General features: G+C 37.7%; 1 protein-coding gene across 1 annotated transcript in view; it reads left to right on the forward strand.

The window, feature by feature from the left end:
- Positions 1-14731, forward strand: part of LOC128623714 (glutamate receptor ionotropic, kainate 2-like) — a 56812-nt gene extending 42081 nt beyond the window's left edge. The window contains exons 11-16 of the mRNA XM_053650866.1: positions 4124-4347; positions 6755-6873; positions 9196-9413; positions 9641-9866; positions 11095-11345; positions 12588-14731. Coding sequence (XP_053506841.1) covers positions 4124-4347; positions 6755-6873; positions 9196-9413; positions 9641-9866; positions 11095-11345; positions 12588-12752 — 1203 coding nt within the window. The 3' untranslated portion in view covers positions 12753-14731. The remainder of the gene's footprint in view (positions 1-4123; positions 4348-6754; positions 6874-9195; positions 9414-9640; positions 9867-11094; positions 11346-12587) is intronic.
- The last annotated feature ends 3461 nt before the right edge of the window (positions 14732-18192 follow it).

Raw genomic sequence — 18192 nt, forward strand, 5'->3', positions numbered from 1 at the left:
TGTATGAATGGGTGTCTGAATGTGTATGTGAGTGTGCCCTGCGATGGATTGGCACCCTGTCCAGGGTGTACCCCGCCTTGTGCCCGATGCTCCCTGGGATAGGCTCCAGGTTCCCCCATGACCCTGAAGGAAGGATAAGCGGTATAGAAGATGGATGGATGGATGGATGGATGGATGGATTGCACTGAATCAGGTAAGAAAAAAACCCCCAGCAAGCTATACCATTTATTATGCTCTTGCATTACTGCTTGTAGCCCTTGTATTTGGGCCAAGCTTGCTTGCTACCAGCTCCTGTGTGGCACTCATTCTTCCCATTCCGTGGGTCTGAACTGCCAAGCCTTCTACCCATATCTGTTCTTGCTGTGACAACACAGCAAAGGAGCTTACAAGGCTCCATCCAAGATTCTTGTTAACATGATATCTCAAGAATGATTGGTTGAATATTTGAAGGATTTATATGAATTTTTTTCTGATTAGATTTCAGAATTGATCCAAACAGGCTCATGGTAACAACAAGGTCAAGTGTCTGAAATAGTTTTTTTCAGTAGTTTCCTTTTTGTATTTCAGCCATACAAATTTGTAAAAAAAAAAAAACACTAGACTTCTTGGTGGTGGAGGTGTCCTGTCGACAGCATTGGCGTCAAGTGCCACTTGTTTTCTTCCTAGAGGTGTTTGCATGTGTATCAGACCAAAATAACTAGTCCAAGTCCAACTGTGCAAGAGGGTCTTGGTTGGGTTCCAATCAAACACTAGCACAGTTTGATTTCAGTGAGACAGCAATTTGTGAATCCTGAATCGATCCAACTCCACAAAGTCAACCAAACCTGCAATTTACTTTGTGTTGAGATTGACATTTACCTGTTAAGATGAACTGCTAATCTAAGCCACAAGGCACAAACTAAGCCAAAGAACAGAGCTGAAGTGCTGGAGAAATGTGATATTCTGGGTATGTAGATCAATGAACAAAAATGGAAAACAAATGGTGGAACAAGATACACATTGTATTGGATATTTCTATAATTATCTAGTAAATTATCGAGCATGTTCTCTGTGATTGGATGTGCTCAGGTGTGTTCTATGTACACTTGCCAAAGGTATGTTTACTTTTTTCATTGTATTTCTGACCAATGAATGAAGGAGTTTTATGTGTGCGTTTTCAGCCCTACATGTCCCTCAGCCAACATTTTTGCCTTTTGAGTAATTAAATTATGTTCAGTGAGAAAACATCAAAGAAAATTTTGCTCTGATTCCGACCAGACTAATAGCTGTGAAAGCACCCTTACAAGTAATATTGTTATAGGTTGAGTAAACTGCTTAACCCAGCCTTCCAGTTTGTCTGTGGCACTGGAACGTTGTTGATTTTTTCCAGTCTCATGCTTCTCTGCCCGCAACCACCTCTGACATGTCCCGGAGCTGTTATACTTGCTCAGGATCAGGGAGAGAAAACCAATTCCCCTTCTGGTTTATCTTAATGAGGTGAGATGCAGTTGGAGCACCAGAAGGCTGCAGCAAGCTCTGGAGCACCTCTTAGTCCTCAGCCTGTGCTTTCAGAAGTGCCTCACAAGTCAAGGAGGGCCTGGTTTTGATAGCCTTGGCAAAGGTATATGCAGAGTATTGGAACTGAAACCCAGGGTTTTTGTAGCAGTTTTTTTTTTTATTTTTTAAGTGACTCTTCACTCTGAAGGGACAAGTGAACCAAAACCATTCCAGCAAAATGCTCCCTACAGCAAAACAGTCCTCTGTCTTTTAAGATGTCACCTGTCTGTATTTCATACAATTCTCGTACCATTCCATTCTTAATTGGGACATATGGGGAATTTTAGCCCTGAGAGATAATGACAGCTGGAGGAGATGGATGAGAGCTTGGCAGGATGTAGGAGCATTGTTAATCTTTTCTCCAGGGCTCTTATTAACAGACACTGTAGCCAGAGCATGTTCATGTGTAAAAACACTTTATCATCCAACACAATGAACACTGCGGAATGAATTACTGATATAATCCTTTATTACTTATCATACATTAGCCGTGTGATCAGCTGGATGGTTAGTACACCTGATTGCTTGTGGATCTCCTCAGGTTGTTTAAATTGCACATAACATAGTATCACCATTACTTACTCTCAATAATAATGTGGCATTTTTAAATATTGTCTTAGTCAACACATAAGATTAATTTAATAAAATTGTACTAATCGTTTAGTGATGTCTGTTATTTTAAAGTATTGTGCCATATTTTATACAGTGGTGCTTGAAAGTTTGTGAACCCTTCAGAATTTTCTATATATCTGCATAAATATGACCTAAAACATCATCAAATGTTCATACAAGTCTTAAAAGTAGATAAAGAGAACCCACTTAAACAAATGAGATCAATTTTGATACTTGGTCATTTATTTATTGAGGAAAATGATCAATATTACATATCTGTGAGTGGCAAAAATATGTGAACCTTACTTTTAGTATCTGGTTTGACACCTTTGTGAAGCAATAACTGCAACTAAGCATTTCTGTTAACTGATCCTTCACATCAGCTTGGAGGAATTTTAGCCCGTTCCTCAGCACAGAACACCTTCAAAATTGGGATGTTGGTGGGTTTCCTGATATGAACTGCTTGCTTCAGGTCCTTCTACAACATTTCTATTGGATTAAGGTCAGGACTTTGACTTGGCCATTCCAAAACATTAACTTTATTCTTTTTTTAACCATTCTTTAGTAGAAGAACTTATGTGTTTAGAGTCGTTGTCTTGCTGCATGACCCACTTTCTCTTGAGATTCAGTTTATTGACAGATGTCCTGACATCTTCCTTTTTGAAATTGCTGGTATAATTCAGAATGAGTTGTTCCATCAATGATGACAAGTTGTCCTGGCCCAGATGCAGAAAAACAGGCCCAAACCATACTACCACCATAATGTTTCACAGATGGGATAAGGTTATTGTGCTGGAATGCAGTGTTTTCATTTCTCTAAATATAACCCTTCTTATTTAAACCAAAAATGTTATTTTGTTCTCATCAATCCACAAAATATTGTTCCAGTAGGCTTTTGGCTTGTCCACGTGATCTTTAGCAAACTGCAGATGTTCTTTTTGGAGAGCAGTGGTTTTCTCCTTGTAATTCTGCCCTGCACACTTTTGTTGTTCAGTGTTCTCTTTATGGTGGACTCATGTACATTAACATTAGTCACTATGAGAGAGGGCTGTAGTTGCTTAGAAGTTACCCTGGGTTCCTTTGTGACCTCACAGACTATTACATGTCTTTCTCTTGGAGTGATCTTTGTTGGTCTCCACTCCTGGGGAGGGTAACAATGGTCTTGAATTTCCTCCATTTGTACACAATCTATTTGACTGTGGATTGGTGGAGTCCAAACTCTTTAGAGATGGTTTTGTAACCTTTTCCAGCATGATGAGCGTCAACGACTCTTTTTCTGAGGTCCTCAGAAATCTCCTTGCCACGATACACTTCCACAATCATGTTGTGAAGGTTAGACTTAAAACAGGGTGCTCACTCACTCACACCTGATCATTATCCCATTGATTGAAAACACCTGACTCTAATTTCACCATCAAATTAACTGCTAATCCTAGAGTTTCACATACTTTTGCCACTCACAGATATGTACTATTGGATAATGTTTATTTGTTTAATTGGGTTCTCTTTGCCTGTTTTTAGGATTTGTGTGAAAATTGTATGCTGTTTGAGGTAATATTTGTGCAGATATACAGAAAATTCTAAAGGGTTCACAAACTTTTAAGCACGGCTGTATAGTAATCTATAAATATATTTTCATTAAGCAGCCTAATGTCATTTACACTGTGCCAATGTGTCTACTACTGCTAATTTTAAGATGTATGACATTTCATATCTTATTCAGTAAATTTTGTGAAAAGTTTAATTGCATTTAAGAATCCATGCATTACAATAAACATATTTTAAAATAAGTAAATTAAATGCTGGAAATTTATGTGTATAACATTATATCATCGTAAATTTTGAAATAGCTCTACATATGACCTGAAAGATGTTATGATAAACTAGCTAGACCACAAGAAATTAGTCCATTATTTGAGGGTTATGAATCAATGTTTCTTAATTGCTTCTCTCTCTTTGCTGTTTTGTTTGACAGAAAGCAGATCTGGCGGTGGCTCCCTTGGCCATAACATATGTGAGGGAGAAGGTGATCGATTTTTCGAAGCCCTTCATGACTCTTGGGATCAGCATCCTGTACCGCAAACCCAATGGCACAAACCCTGGCGTCTTCTCCTTCCTCAATCCCCTTTCCCCTGATATCTGGATGTATATTCTGCTGGCTTACTTAGGTGTCAGTTGTGTGCTGTTTGTCATAGCCAGGTAACATGTCAACTTTGGTGGAGAAAATAACAGAATATTTTGTAAAGATAGGAAAATTCTCCAAAACAGTCTGCGTTGTCAGTATATTCTTCTATTTTGTTTAACCGCAATACTTTTGAGTGGGATCTCACTTCTAAGGTCCTCAGAAGTATTGCGGTTAAAGTTGTGTGACTCTCAGTGTTACTGGCACTATGATACCTAAAAAGAGATGCCATAATTGCCACCTAAGTTGGTTCAGAATATGCATAGAACAAAAATTTATGATGTCGGTGTATGATGGGTAAGTTTGGTTTGTCTGACTCTTGGAGCCCTCTGCACATTACTGACAAAATTTCTATTATGATTATTTTTTTATTAAATGCAGACTAAGTCATTGTAGGAAAATCTTTAATTCAAGTAAAAACAAACAAACAAGCAAATATAAGAAACATTAGAAAATATACTTTACCAGGAAACAATTATACAATAAGCTAGAAACAAAGCACAAGAAAGATCACAAAATCTTAAGTCAAAATCCCATGCAACAATCAACAAAGACACTACAAAGGGGTATACACACAGATTACAACTATGTCTCCACACAGAGCTCCAAATATCAATAACTTCATGTGATATTCTTTTTATTCTGTGCTGTGAAAAAGAATTCCCCCCTCCCGATTTCCTCTATTTTTTGCATATTTATCACAGTATATTGTTTCAGATCTTCATATAAAATGTGATGTAAGACAAGTAGAACATGAGAAAACACAAAACACATTTTTTAAATGATAATCTCTCACCTCTCCCTGGCAAAACATAATAACAGGCCGTGTCATCTTTAGCAGCAACTACTGCAACCAAACGCTTGTGATAGCTGGAGATCAGTCTTTCAGATCATTGTGGAGAATTTGGCCCACTGTTCTTTATATAATTGCCTTAATTCAGCCACATTGGAGAGCTTTCAGGCATGAATCGCCCATTTAAGGTCCTGCCACAGTATCTCAGTGGGGTTCATTCTGGACTTTGACTAGGCCACTACAAAACCATAATTTTGATTCCTTTGAGCCATTCAGAGGTAAACTTGCTCTTGTGTTTTTAATCACTGTTTTGCTGCATAACACAATTGCAAATGAGCTCGTGATCACAGACTGACAGATATTCTCCTTCAGGATTTACAGGTAGACAGCAGAATTCATAGTTATATCAATTGTGCCAGGTCACATAGGCCCTGAAGCAGCCAAGCATGCCCAGACCATCACAATACCACCATCATGTTTGACTGTTGGAATGATGCTATTAAGGAATGCTGAATTAGCTTAATGTCAGATTTAACAAGACCCATCTCTTTCAAAAAGTTCCACTTTTGACCCATCAGTCCATAGAACTTCATTCCAAACGGCTTGGCAGTAATCAAAGTGTTTTTTGGTAAATGTGAGATGAGCATTTATGTTTCTCTTGGTTTGCAGTGTTTTTCACCTTGCAACTCTTCCATGAATACAATTTTTGCCCAGTAATTTTTCTAGTGGTGCGATCATGAATACAAAGCTTTTCTGAGTGAACAAGGCCTGCAATTCCTTAGATGTTCCTGTGGGTTCTTTTGTGACTTCCTGGTTGTGTCTTCGACAGGCTCTTGGAGGAATTTTGGTAGGCCAACCACTTCTGGGAAGATTCGCCATTGTTCCACGTTTTCTCCATTTGGAGATAATGGGAATCACTGTGGTTTGCTGGAGTCCAAAAGTGTTAGAAATAAGTAACCCTTTCCGCACTGATAACACAACCCTTTGTAACCCTTTCCACACTGATATATTTCAGCTTCCCTTTCAGTTTAGCAGGGTTTGGTGATTTATTTGTTCTAACACTCATACTCCTGTTAATGAGCTGGTGATTTGAATTGGGTGTCTTTGATCAGTTAAATCAACAAATCATGCAGGACTCTGGCCAACCAGGACTGGAGATGGACACCTCTGAGTTTATATGTCTGCTGTAGAGTGCTACCTGTCATTTTATGAATTCCAAAGTGCCAAGAGACATACGCACTGTACATTCAAGAAGAACTCTCAGCTCTGTAGTCTTTAATCAAGGTTTATTGCTGGACAATTTTAATGACAGTTATTGCAATAAAAGCATCTTGGACAACAGCACTTCAGCTACTGGAAATAGAGTGGTTATTCATTTATAAGAAATCTGTTGAATTATTTAAAAGGTAGGCATATTGAGTATCAAATGAATGTATAATACAGTTTAATGAAACATTCAAATGTCCTCCTAATTTTGAGATAACGCTGGATAAATCCATCCTGTAATGGCCATACTTTTACTGAAATAGAAGATCAGTCTGTCCATTGATGGACAGTTGTTTTATGTATAGCAGTTTTCATTTCTCTTTAATGCCTGTGTAACCATCTTTTATCTCTTTTTTCTACATCAGGTTCAGCCCATATGAGTGGTATAATCCTCATCCCTGTAACCCTGATTCGGACATGGTGGAGAATAACTTCACTCTGCTAAATAGTTTCTGGTTTGGAGTTGGGGCTCTCATGCAACAAGGTAGATGCTTCAACCTGTCTGTGCTACTCTTCTTGCTCACTGTAGCCCAGTCGGCTTCTCTGGGGCCCCCATCTGGTTTAGAGCTGGTACTACAGGTTGCAAAGGACTCTGTGTGTTAATGCAATATCGAAGTTACTGAGACTGAGCTGCAACTCAGTAAAATAAAGCACAGTAGCTCTATCAGTCTAATTATACTTGCAACAGGCTGATGCTCAAAATGTTTTTCACAACACAGATATTCATATTTGAATACATGCTCTTCAACATGATACACCCTTGCATGCATCAGAGTGAAGATCAGGGGCATTAGCTGGACTGTTAATCATTCAACATTGAACCCAGATTTTTCTCCATGCATTTTTCCCCAGCTCAGCTAGTAGCCTAAGTTTTGTTTTATGGAAGTAACTTAGCTGTCAATGTATGACATGATTAGAAAAAAGTTGGATTAAACAAACCCTGCCTCGGGTGTTATCACGGTTTGTAGGACTACCAGACTGATAAAATATAAAACTTTTCTAACTAGGCTAGTTTGGTGTCAGTAGCCAAGGGGAGGCAAAACTAAGCTATGGGTTTAGCTGCAACAGTGCCATGCAAAGTACATTATCTTTCCTTATGCTCTGCTCATATCATGTTCACGTAAACTGGAACTCATATAGACATTTACACACCTTGTTTTCCTGCTCAGAATCAGAGTGTTTCAGTTTCAACCCCTTTACTGGTTTAAAAAAAAAAAAGGCATATGTAAATTTTCCCTCTCAATTGGTAGAATTGAGAGATGTCAGCCAATAAGACATGAGTATTTCCACATATATTCCTGTAAACACTGTCTGATTGGCCTCGCCTCCGTTCACTGAGGATATAAAATTACAACACCGCCGTCTTCTTTTACTGATGTTCAGTTACGTAGTGACAAACCGCTCCAAGTGGAGAATTATTCGGGGCTAAAGAAAAAAATCTTACAGCCATGAATATCCAGACCAGGTTACACCCCTGGTAAAGATGCTCTTCCTCTGCAGTATCAATGCAATTTGTTTAGTGACTAGAAAACACTAGAAATAATAACACATAACTAATTAATTTTAGAGTGAGTTGTATAAAGTAATACATGGTCCATTGTAATGGTGTTTCCCATTAACAGTCAAGAGAAGAACAGCACAAAAAGGAGACACTGAAAAACTAAGATTAGCACTGCAATTCAGGGTTTACCCATCAGATCGATTACACTTCAGATTGTAATTTAAGCAGTTGATTTTTACCAAATGCATAAATTGTATACACTTTGATAATAAAAAAAACTTTTAGTCATGAGTTTCAACCAAAAAATTATAATACCAGGAAACCTTGTAAAACAGCAACATCAGATATGGCCTAGCTGATCTTGCTTAAGAATTCATGATTCAGCAATGCCCAGAAGTCATTGTTTATAGACCTCAGTGAAAATATGGATCTTAATATGGGACATATGAAGAATGAGGCTGCCATACACTGTATCCTAGGGAATGAACACTACAGAGTCCCTTGCCACTGTGGTTTGCCCCATAGAGGTCAGTGGGAGGTGGTGACGAGGTTTGAAGTTACCTTGGGTGCATGAAAGTAAGACCCAACAAGGTTTTCAGTTGGGTGAGAGATGAAAACTCTATTCTATTCTATTCTATTCTATTCTATTCTATTCTACTCTATCCTATTTTATTCTATTCAAACTAATTATGCTTTGGGAAAAAAACAACAACATGAAATTACAAGTGCTAGTGTGTCATAGACTTTTTGCCATGTTTGGCCAAGTGTATGAAATCTCCATAGTTGCCAAATACAGTGTATCTAGAAATGACTTTTAAATAAACAGTATCCGTGCAAAACATTTTAGCAGTTTCTAAAAGTATCTCAGTACAATTTTAGCAGCTTGTGTTTTTGGACAAAGAATAAAAAGAAAAGTAGTTGGTACACCGCTCAGTGTCTGGTGTGATCCTTCCCAACTGTTCTTGGGTGTATAAATAAAAACAATACTTATTTTCAACTAATGACAATATTCTGGAGGTATGTGAAAAGCTGATGTCTTTTAAAAGTATCAGTAAACTATTATGGCAGTTAATTATGAAGTGTAGTGTACTCTAGCACAGAAATTTGGAAACACTGATGTAGAAGATATATGGTTTATGGTAGAGTATTTAGACCTGGATGGAGTAATAGAACCTGGATGGAGTAAAATGGCTCACTCCTTACCAGGTCTTCCTTTTTCCTGTTTTCAATTATTTTTCTCTTTTTTAATCCTTCTCAATCCTGTACTGTCATTTGCTCCCCCCTCCACTATACTGTCCACTACAGGGTCTGAGCTGATGCCCAAGGCTCTGTCTACCAGAATAGTTGGAGGAATCTGGTGGTTCTTCACCTTGATTATCATTTCATCATACACAGCAAACCTAGCTGCGTTCCTCACTGTGGAGAGAATGGAGTCTCCCATTGACTCAGCTGATGACCTGGCCAAGCAAACGAAGATCCCCTATGGTGTAGTTGAAGATGGTGCTACCATGACATTCTTCAAGGTGCTGCAGCTAAAAGCAAGGACAGAGTTATTTTTAAAGTTTTTTTTGAGTCATAAGCTATTTAGAAGAATTATGCCTCTTTCAGAGTCTAAGACAGAACCCAGACTTGCAAGTAAATGACCCAAAATGATTTGAAGCTCACTAAAGCAATTCATAGGTTGTAATTTTACTATTAACTTTTAAAATTAATGAGCACTAAATGTTTTCTCTACATTCTCCTTATGTAGAAGACAAAGATCTCTACTTACGATAAGATGTGGGAGTTCATGAACAGCAGGAGGCAATCTGTGATGGTAAAGAGTGTAGAAGAGGGCATCCAGCGAGTGCTGACTTCTGACTATGCATTCCTCATGGAGTCCACCACAATTGAGTTTGTCACTCAGCGCAACTGCAACCTCACACAGGTTGGAGGCCTCATTGATTCCAAGTCCTATGGAGTGGGAACACCTATGGGTAAATACTACAACCTGTACATGTAGTTCATAATAGAACTGTGTAATCTGCATAACTTTTCTACCACACTCTTATCAGCTTGATGGTACAATCTGAACTTTAGGAAGCATGACAGGCTGGAAGTATACCAAAATTAATTCTGGTTCTACAAGATGACTGCCCTGTAACATTACTGCATTACTTCACTGGGTGAATTTTGAGGCAGATATTTAAAGTGTGTGTGTGTGTGTGTCTCTCTCTCTCTCTCTCTCTCTCTCTCTCTCTCTCTCTCTATATATATATATATATATATATATGTATATATATACACATACAGTGGGGGAAGTAAGTATTGAGCCTATGAAATACTGGGAGAGTGTAGTCTGGTCAGACGAGAGCAAAAGTGAACTTGGCTGTCATACTACACACCATGTTTGGAGAAGAAATGGCACCGCACATCACCCTAAAAACACTATACCAACAGTGAAGTTTGTAGGTGGAAGCATCATGGTGTGAGGCTGTTTTTCATCACATGGTACTGGCAGACTTCATATAATTGAAGGAACAATGAATGGAGCCTTTTACCGGAAGATTTTTGAGAAGAATCTGCTGCCATCCACCAGGATGATGAAGATGAGACGTGGGTGGAGCTTCCAGAAGGACAACGATCCAAAGCATACAGTAAAGGAAACTCTCAATTGGTTTCAGAAAAACAAAATCAAGGTGTTAGAATGGCCCAGTCAATCACCTGACTTAAATCCAATTGAACAAGATTTAAAGACTATATGTTTAGAAGAATGGGCCAAAAATCACACCTGAATACTGCGGAAAATTAATTTCTTCATACAGGAAGTGTCTTGAAGCATCTTCATTACAAACAAAAAATAAATTTCAATTAGCGTAATCAATACTTTTTTCCTGTGTCATTCCGCTTTATTACACATAACTTTATTTATGGACTTTAATGTTTGGATTTCTTTACATGTGTGGATTTCTTGAGTTCATACCAAAGTATGGTGAAAATTTTATGTGAATAGCCTCATTGGAAATATATTTACTGAAAAAAATGTTGACGCATTCAATACTTACTTCCCCCACTGTATATGTAAAGGTCAACACAACCAGTTTGTATTACAATGGAACTTTCAGTGTAACAATGATGCGTACATCATGAAGATACTCCCATATACCATCTGTATAGTATTTCGAGTATTTAATTCTCTGAAGTGATAGGTTTTTTTCCTCATAGGCTCTCCTTACCGAGACAAGATCACTATAGCGATCTTGCAGTTGCAAGAAGCAGGAAAGCTTCACATGATGAAAGAGAAATGGTGGCGGGGAAATGGTTGTCCAGAGGAGGAAAGCAAAGAGGCAAGTGCACTGGGAGTGCAAAACATCGGGGGCATCTTTATCGTGCTGGCTGCAGGCTTGGTCCTCTCTGTTTTTGTGGCTGTAGGGGAAGTGCTATACAAGTCCAAACAGAATGCACAGATAGAGAAGGTAAGGGCACATGTTTTAAGGGTACATCTTGTTGGTTTTTTTTGTTTTTTGTTTTTTTGTTTTTTTTAAGACAATGAAGATACAGGGCATGGCATATTTTCTGACATTTTCTGGCAACTTAAAGATTGGGGAACACATAGTAAACAATTGGGATCACCAAATTTGTAATATATGCTACACAAGAATGACACAAAAATACACTATGGCCAAAAGTATGTGGACACCTAACAGTCACACCCATATGTGCTTGTTGAAAAGCCCATTCCTTATGTAGACCCCTCTTGGTTGTTACAATAACCTCCATTCTTCTGGGAAGGGTTTTTGACTGTAGAACCACTATGGCTGTGGGGATGATCATTCAGCCACAAAAATATTAGTGAGGTCAGGCACAGGTGAGGAGGCCTGGCCTGATGTTGCAGTTCATCCAAAAGGTGTATAGCAGGGTTGAGGACAGGGCTCTGTGCAGGCCACTCAAGTTGTTCCAGTCTAAACTTGGAAAACCATGTCTTTATAGATCACGCTTTGTGCACAGGGGTATTGTCATGCTGGAACAGCTTTGGGCCTCTTATTCAGGTCAGGTGTCCACAAACATTTGGCCAGGAGACGTTCATTTCAGAGGTATTCTATGAAAATTCATTTAAAGCCCTCTTCCTCTTTCTTAAAACTGTTTAGTTCAGGCCTCTTAACGGGTTCATTCACTTCTGGGCTAAAGGTCAGTTCCACTGTTACCACCATTGTGACCCTTTTGACAGTTATAGCAAAACAGACATGATCAAATTGCACCCCAGCCTGCCAAGTCTGCCATTTTTTCATATTTACTTCTGTACTCATAGTTTTCATTGGCCATTAAAGAATCAATCTAGATTCAGTTGTTGACCAGTATATGCTAAGAGTCGGGTCAAAAATTAATGTTTGATTCACTTCCAACTCATTTTGTCTGGTGAGTTCCCAATCAAGAGTCTTGCATATTTTTTTCACTGTGCCAGAGTAAATGTGACTAGCACAGACTTTTTGGCTATAATTAGGCTTAAAGCTATGTAACATAAACATAGTTTATGAAATATGCCATAGAGAGCATGTAATTTTTGTTTTAACATATGAAAAGCCCATGAAGCTTAGATGGCTAACAATTAAAATAAGCTATTTAAGAGAGAACCGTTGCTTAAATCAGTTTGAACACTGTTTACTCATATTGTTTAGTTTCTTCCAATCCTTTCTTCTTTTTCTCCTCTGATTTTCTAGCGATCGTTTTGTAGCGCCATGGTGGACGAGCTAACTGTGTCTTTGAAGTGTCAGCGGCGACTCAAACAAAAACCTCAGCCTCCCACTATTGTCAAAACTGAGGAAGTGATAAACATGCACACCTTCAATGACAGAAGACTGCCAGGAAAAGAGACCATGGCTTGAGAGTCATCACTTCCCTGCCTCTCTCCCTTCTCAGGGAGGTGTGAGAAAGTGTGGGGCAAGAGAGAGTCTGGGGCAGGAGTCAATTCCGCAATGCCTTTGGGTCCACCTGGACCAATCACATCAGAGATGTTTCCTGTGGAAATCCAGATACCTGCGCAAAATAAATCTGTAAACCTTTATGGAACTGCATAGAAATTATATTGGTTTAAAGCTCTTGCTATGCCTCACACTGTTAGGAACATAAGAATGAGATTTTACTACTTGTTCTTACTGTACCAATATCCAGTCCAGTAGATGTTCAACATCTCCCTGGATGGAGAGCCTCAGAGTTTGAATAGTACAATTTTATAATAGTTCCATTTATAATAGTGACTTTGAATGTGGATGAAAGATTAACTTAAGAGTTTAGGCCAAAGCTCAAATACAGCTTTTTAGCTAAACATACCCTAAGCTACAGTGGCCCATAACTGAAAAACACATCGCACCAAAATCACACCATCAAAACCAAGAACACAACAGCATTACTTCAAAGCGGCAACATGCTTGTTGCTCATTGGACACATTGTATGACTATCACAACGGGGAAAAGAAAAATTCTTTCTTCCTAATGACTCACCTTTATTAAGGTATGATCTAAAGTTAACAGCATTTTTAGAATAACATCATATTAAATTTCTTGATAAAAATAAACATGTAAAAGCATCAGAAGGTGAATTTAGGCTCATAATTCCTCTTATTTTAAACTTCTGCCAGCTCTTCATTTTTCATATTTGTTTTCAAACTAATGCAATGATGTTCAATAAGGAAATATCCTTTATGTTAGTAGTTTATGCTGTTGTGCTTTTGGTTTTGCTGTCATGTTTCCAAATTTGCTTGTTGTGATTTCTGATTTATTGTTGCATTCTTGGTTTGTTAATGTGTTTTCCACTTACAGGGCACTGTACTAAGCTATTTTTGAGCTATACCTTGGGTGTCTAGTAATCTTCAGACCTGGGAAAAGCTCATTAAATAAGTAGGTTTTGAGACAGTTTTGACTGACACAAAAGATTGTAAAACAACAAAAGTTGTATGATAGTTGTTGTATGAACTAAACTGACAAATGAAGCTTAGATTTTTGTGATTTAGCTGTTTATTCCGACTGACATGAATGGAAACACCATAAAATTGAGTTGAAAGAGGCCAAACATCTGTTCAGAGGGAACTCAACATACAACTTTTGAACTTTATTGCTGTTATACATATGCAAATGTCTACAGGTTTGTTTTTTTTTGCGTTTGTTAACTTAAAAGAAAGCTGGAATCAGAGTTCAAGCTAAGCAATTGTAAAATATGAACTTACAACTTTTGGCCATTATCATAATCTGATAAACCTGGAATCAAACAGGAAATATACATTCATACACATAAATTCACTGATTGATCATGTTTAAAAATCATGATTTTAATATGGTTAGAGAAGTGAAAATGTGACTCTACAGGGGCAAAATTAATTAATTATTAGGAATGACCATTTGTACTTGACTCACAAGTCACAGTCAATACACAGTACACAATAAATGCATGAATCATGTCAATCATGTCCCAAATTTTTGGAGACGTTTTGCGGCCATGAAATTCATAATTACCTTATTTTTTTTCTTAAACTGGTACATTTGCTCAATTTAAACATTAGATATGTTTTCCATGTTCGATTGTGAATAACGTCTGGGTTTATGAGATTTGCACATCCTTGTATTCTGTTTTTATTTATATTTATTTACATTTTACACAGTGTAAAACTTTTTTGGAATTGGGGTTATACTACACTCAATCACATTACATTTAAACACATTGAACAAATTTAATATAGCCAGGTTAGAATAATAGTGTTGTTACAATTCTAAAATTCCATTTCCTATACAAAATTAAGTACCACAATACCATTACAGAAACTATACCGTGCTAAGAAAAAAAAAAAGAAAAACAGGAAAATGTATAACACATAATAAGAAATAGAAAATACATAAATGTTTTAACAAACAGCATCTATCTGCTCAGAATTAGTTAGTTATCAATAATAGCTCTACATTCTTTTGTATTATTATTTTTTTGCTATTTCCACCACATTGTAGATTGCTATACAGTACGATTGTTCGGAGATATAGTAGGTTAAAACACACAAAGTTGTCCCATGACATTACTCTTTTACTTTCCTTTTCGCCTCAATAGTGTAATACTGTGTTTATGTATACTACGATGCAGTTGGCTCTGATGAATTATGTGACAACATTCTTCCAAGCCACTTTGTTAGGACGAATAAGCATGCACTTACTAGAACACATCTGGATGAATTATTATGCACAAATCACAGACACTGTAATCTATTTTTTAATAGCCCATATCAGTATTTTGCATATATGAATTTATGTACAATACATATTAAAGTTGTGCTGAAAGCCAATCATCAACACACTCAACATAACATTATAATTTAAAAATAACTGCAGCAGTGCGGACAAAGACTATACCAATGGTGTTAATCTACACATTCAAAATCACAATATATCAAGCATAATGTACATAATTACAAGGATCAGGAAGTTACTGAAAATGATTGAATGAATCAGTGAATGAACAAATATGTAATATCATAATCAACCACTGGAGCTAAACAGACTTCGTGTTAGTACATTACCACTCAAGTTAAATTGAAAAGATGTTTACTCATACCAGTATGGGTTTCCAAACTATTTTACTTTTACAACATTCTGGGCTCTCTCTGAAGATTTTATTTGAGACATTTCACAATAGCTTTTATTGTTATATTTCCCTCCTTTGTTGGCTTGATTTTCTTTTTTCTTTCTTTGCTGTTACCATACAATTCATTTTAAGAACTATTCACCTTTTGTTTTTCAGAAGGTTGGCAGGTGATGACTGAGTCATTTAGGTTGTACTCACCAAAATATTTCTACTTCTAATTGTACAGAGACATTTTTGTAGTAATTTCTATTTGTGCACATGAGATGTAGCCTACTGCATTTGTATAACCTAGTGAGACACATGATAATTTTCAAGGCTCAGAATGATTTGTGTCAGAGTCTATGGTTCGAAATGATTGGTGCAATGGCTATCCTCTGTGTTTCTCATTCTGTGATCATTAATTGTACTTCTTTGCCAGTAATTTCTGTCAATGTACATGTTTTAGGTTGTCTGCGGTGGAACCACTTTATGAGTGATCTAAAAAAAAAAAAAATCTCAAGAACAGTTTGTTGACTAACAATTAAACAGATTTATATTTAAAAGTACAATAGTCTTTTTTTTATTATTATTATTATTACTAGCACAAATAACCTGGAAAACATGTATAACATCCATCCATTTTCTGTACTGCTTATCCTATGCAGGGTCACAGGAAGCCTGGAGCCTATGACAGGGAACTAGGGGCACAAGGTGGGAAACACCCTGGACAAGGTGCCAACCACAACCGCATGCTACAGACAGTTGAAAAGAAATGCCAATCAGCCTATACAACACATGTCTTTGGACTGGGGGAGAAAACCAGAGTACCTGGAGGAAACCTGAAGCAGAGGGAGAACATGCACACTCCACGCACACAAAACCACTAACCACTAAGCCACAATGTACATTTATACAATCAGCACAATTATGTTATGTGGCTGAGAAATCCTGTTCGGAAAACTTTGCTCCTGGATGGATTGCTTGTTTGTGTTTACATGGACCTCCTGTAAATCTTTTTATAGACATTCCCTAACTCCCTTTCACTCTACACCATCTCACATGGCAGAAACTGGTAAATGGCCAGCACAGCCAGATACTTTCACTGAGCAAAAAAAAAATTCATATGATATTTCTTTGAAAATATCATAATGACAACACATTAAAAGCAGAATAAACATGAGCAGTGCTTTATTGGAAGGGGATGAAGCTGGACATGGAATTAGTGATGTTGCTCCTGGAGAGGTATGTAAGCACAATTTGTAAGCTTTGAATTATTAGGATGTGGGCTTCAAATAGGGCGCACGGTGGCTTAGTGGTTAGCACATTTGCCTCACACCTCCAGGGTCGGGGGTTCGATATTCACCGTGGCCCTGTGTGTGCGGAGTTTGCATGTTCTCCCCGTTCTGCGGGGGTTTCCTCCGGGTACTCCAGTTTCCTTCCCCAGTCCAAGGCCCAAGACATGCATGGTAGGCTGATTGGCATGTCTAAAGTGTCCGTAGTGTGTGAATGGGTGTGTGAATGTGTATGTGATTGTGCCCTGCGATGGATTGGCACCCTGTACAGGGTGTACTCTGCCTTGTGCCCGATGCTCCCTGGGATAGGCTCCAGGTTCCCCGTGACCCTGAAAAGGATAAGCGGTATAGAAGATGGATGGATGGATTCATGGAAATGTCCCATGCAACTATGCTAATGATACTAACTAGCTAACATCATAGGTAACAGCTTAAAATCTCATGAGAGCTCATTATAATGAAAGAAGGACAATGCAGGCATTCTTAACCATTCTCATAAATCAATATGCACTGGATTTCGCATGTTTGTAGTGTTGTAACCTGGCTTTCAAGCAAGTGAATGGCAGAGTGGATAAAAACACAGGAAAGGTGAAAAAGGGAACATGATCACCAATAGGATTCTGATTCCCACTGCCAAATGAAATAACGAAAAAATCCCAAAAGCACAGCAACCTTGATATAAACTTGCATATAGCCTCACTGTACACTGCCATTTTTATTTATTTAACTCTCCTATCAAGCAACATTAGCATAATTCTAGCTGGGTATTTATATATTTTTGTGGTAATGTTATCTTCCTAAATGCAGTACACCATTGCAGGTACTTTTATCACCTACATGTAAATAATAATAGTCAATAATTCCTTAAATTTATATAACATTTTTTCTAAACAATCCACACTTTACATTGTATAGGGAGAAATCTTCTCAATCACCACTAGTGTGTAGCATCCACCTGGATGATGCTATGTCAGCTATAGTGTGCCAGATCGCCCACTACACACCAGCTATTGGTGGATAGAAGAGGAAGTAAGGCAAAGCCTATAATAAATAAACAACTTAACTCATCGATTTAAAGTGATGCCATGACAGTCCTAGTTATTGCTAACTGTTTTTAGCATGCTAACTCTAGTTCAAGTCTACAGGTCACTGTAGGTTCTGGGGGAGAACTTTGTTTATATGGGTGGGAATGATGGTGGGCTCAAGGAGTAAAAATCTAACTCAAATGGTGTTGAACTTTTTGAACTTCAGACTTGAACTGAAGTGGGTAAAAAGGTTATGAAAAAACTTTGCATATCTCACACTGAAAATATGACAGAATTCTTACCTCTAGTAAAAATTTCTAAGAAAAAAATATATTTAAAATTTGTCACAATTATTGCCACCTTGAGAAAGTTTTATGGAAGAAATATGTAACTGAAACATATTCCG

The sequence above is a fragment of the Ictalurus furcatus genome, chromosome 19, assembly GCF_023375685.1.
Source record: "Ictalurus furcatus strain D&B chromosome 19, Billie_1.0, whole genome shotgun sequence".
NCBI lineage: Eukaryota > Metazoa > Chordata > Actinopteri > Siluriformes > Ictaluridae > Ictalurus > Ictalurus furcatus.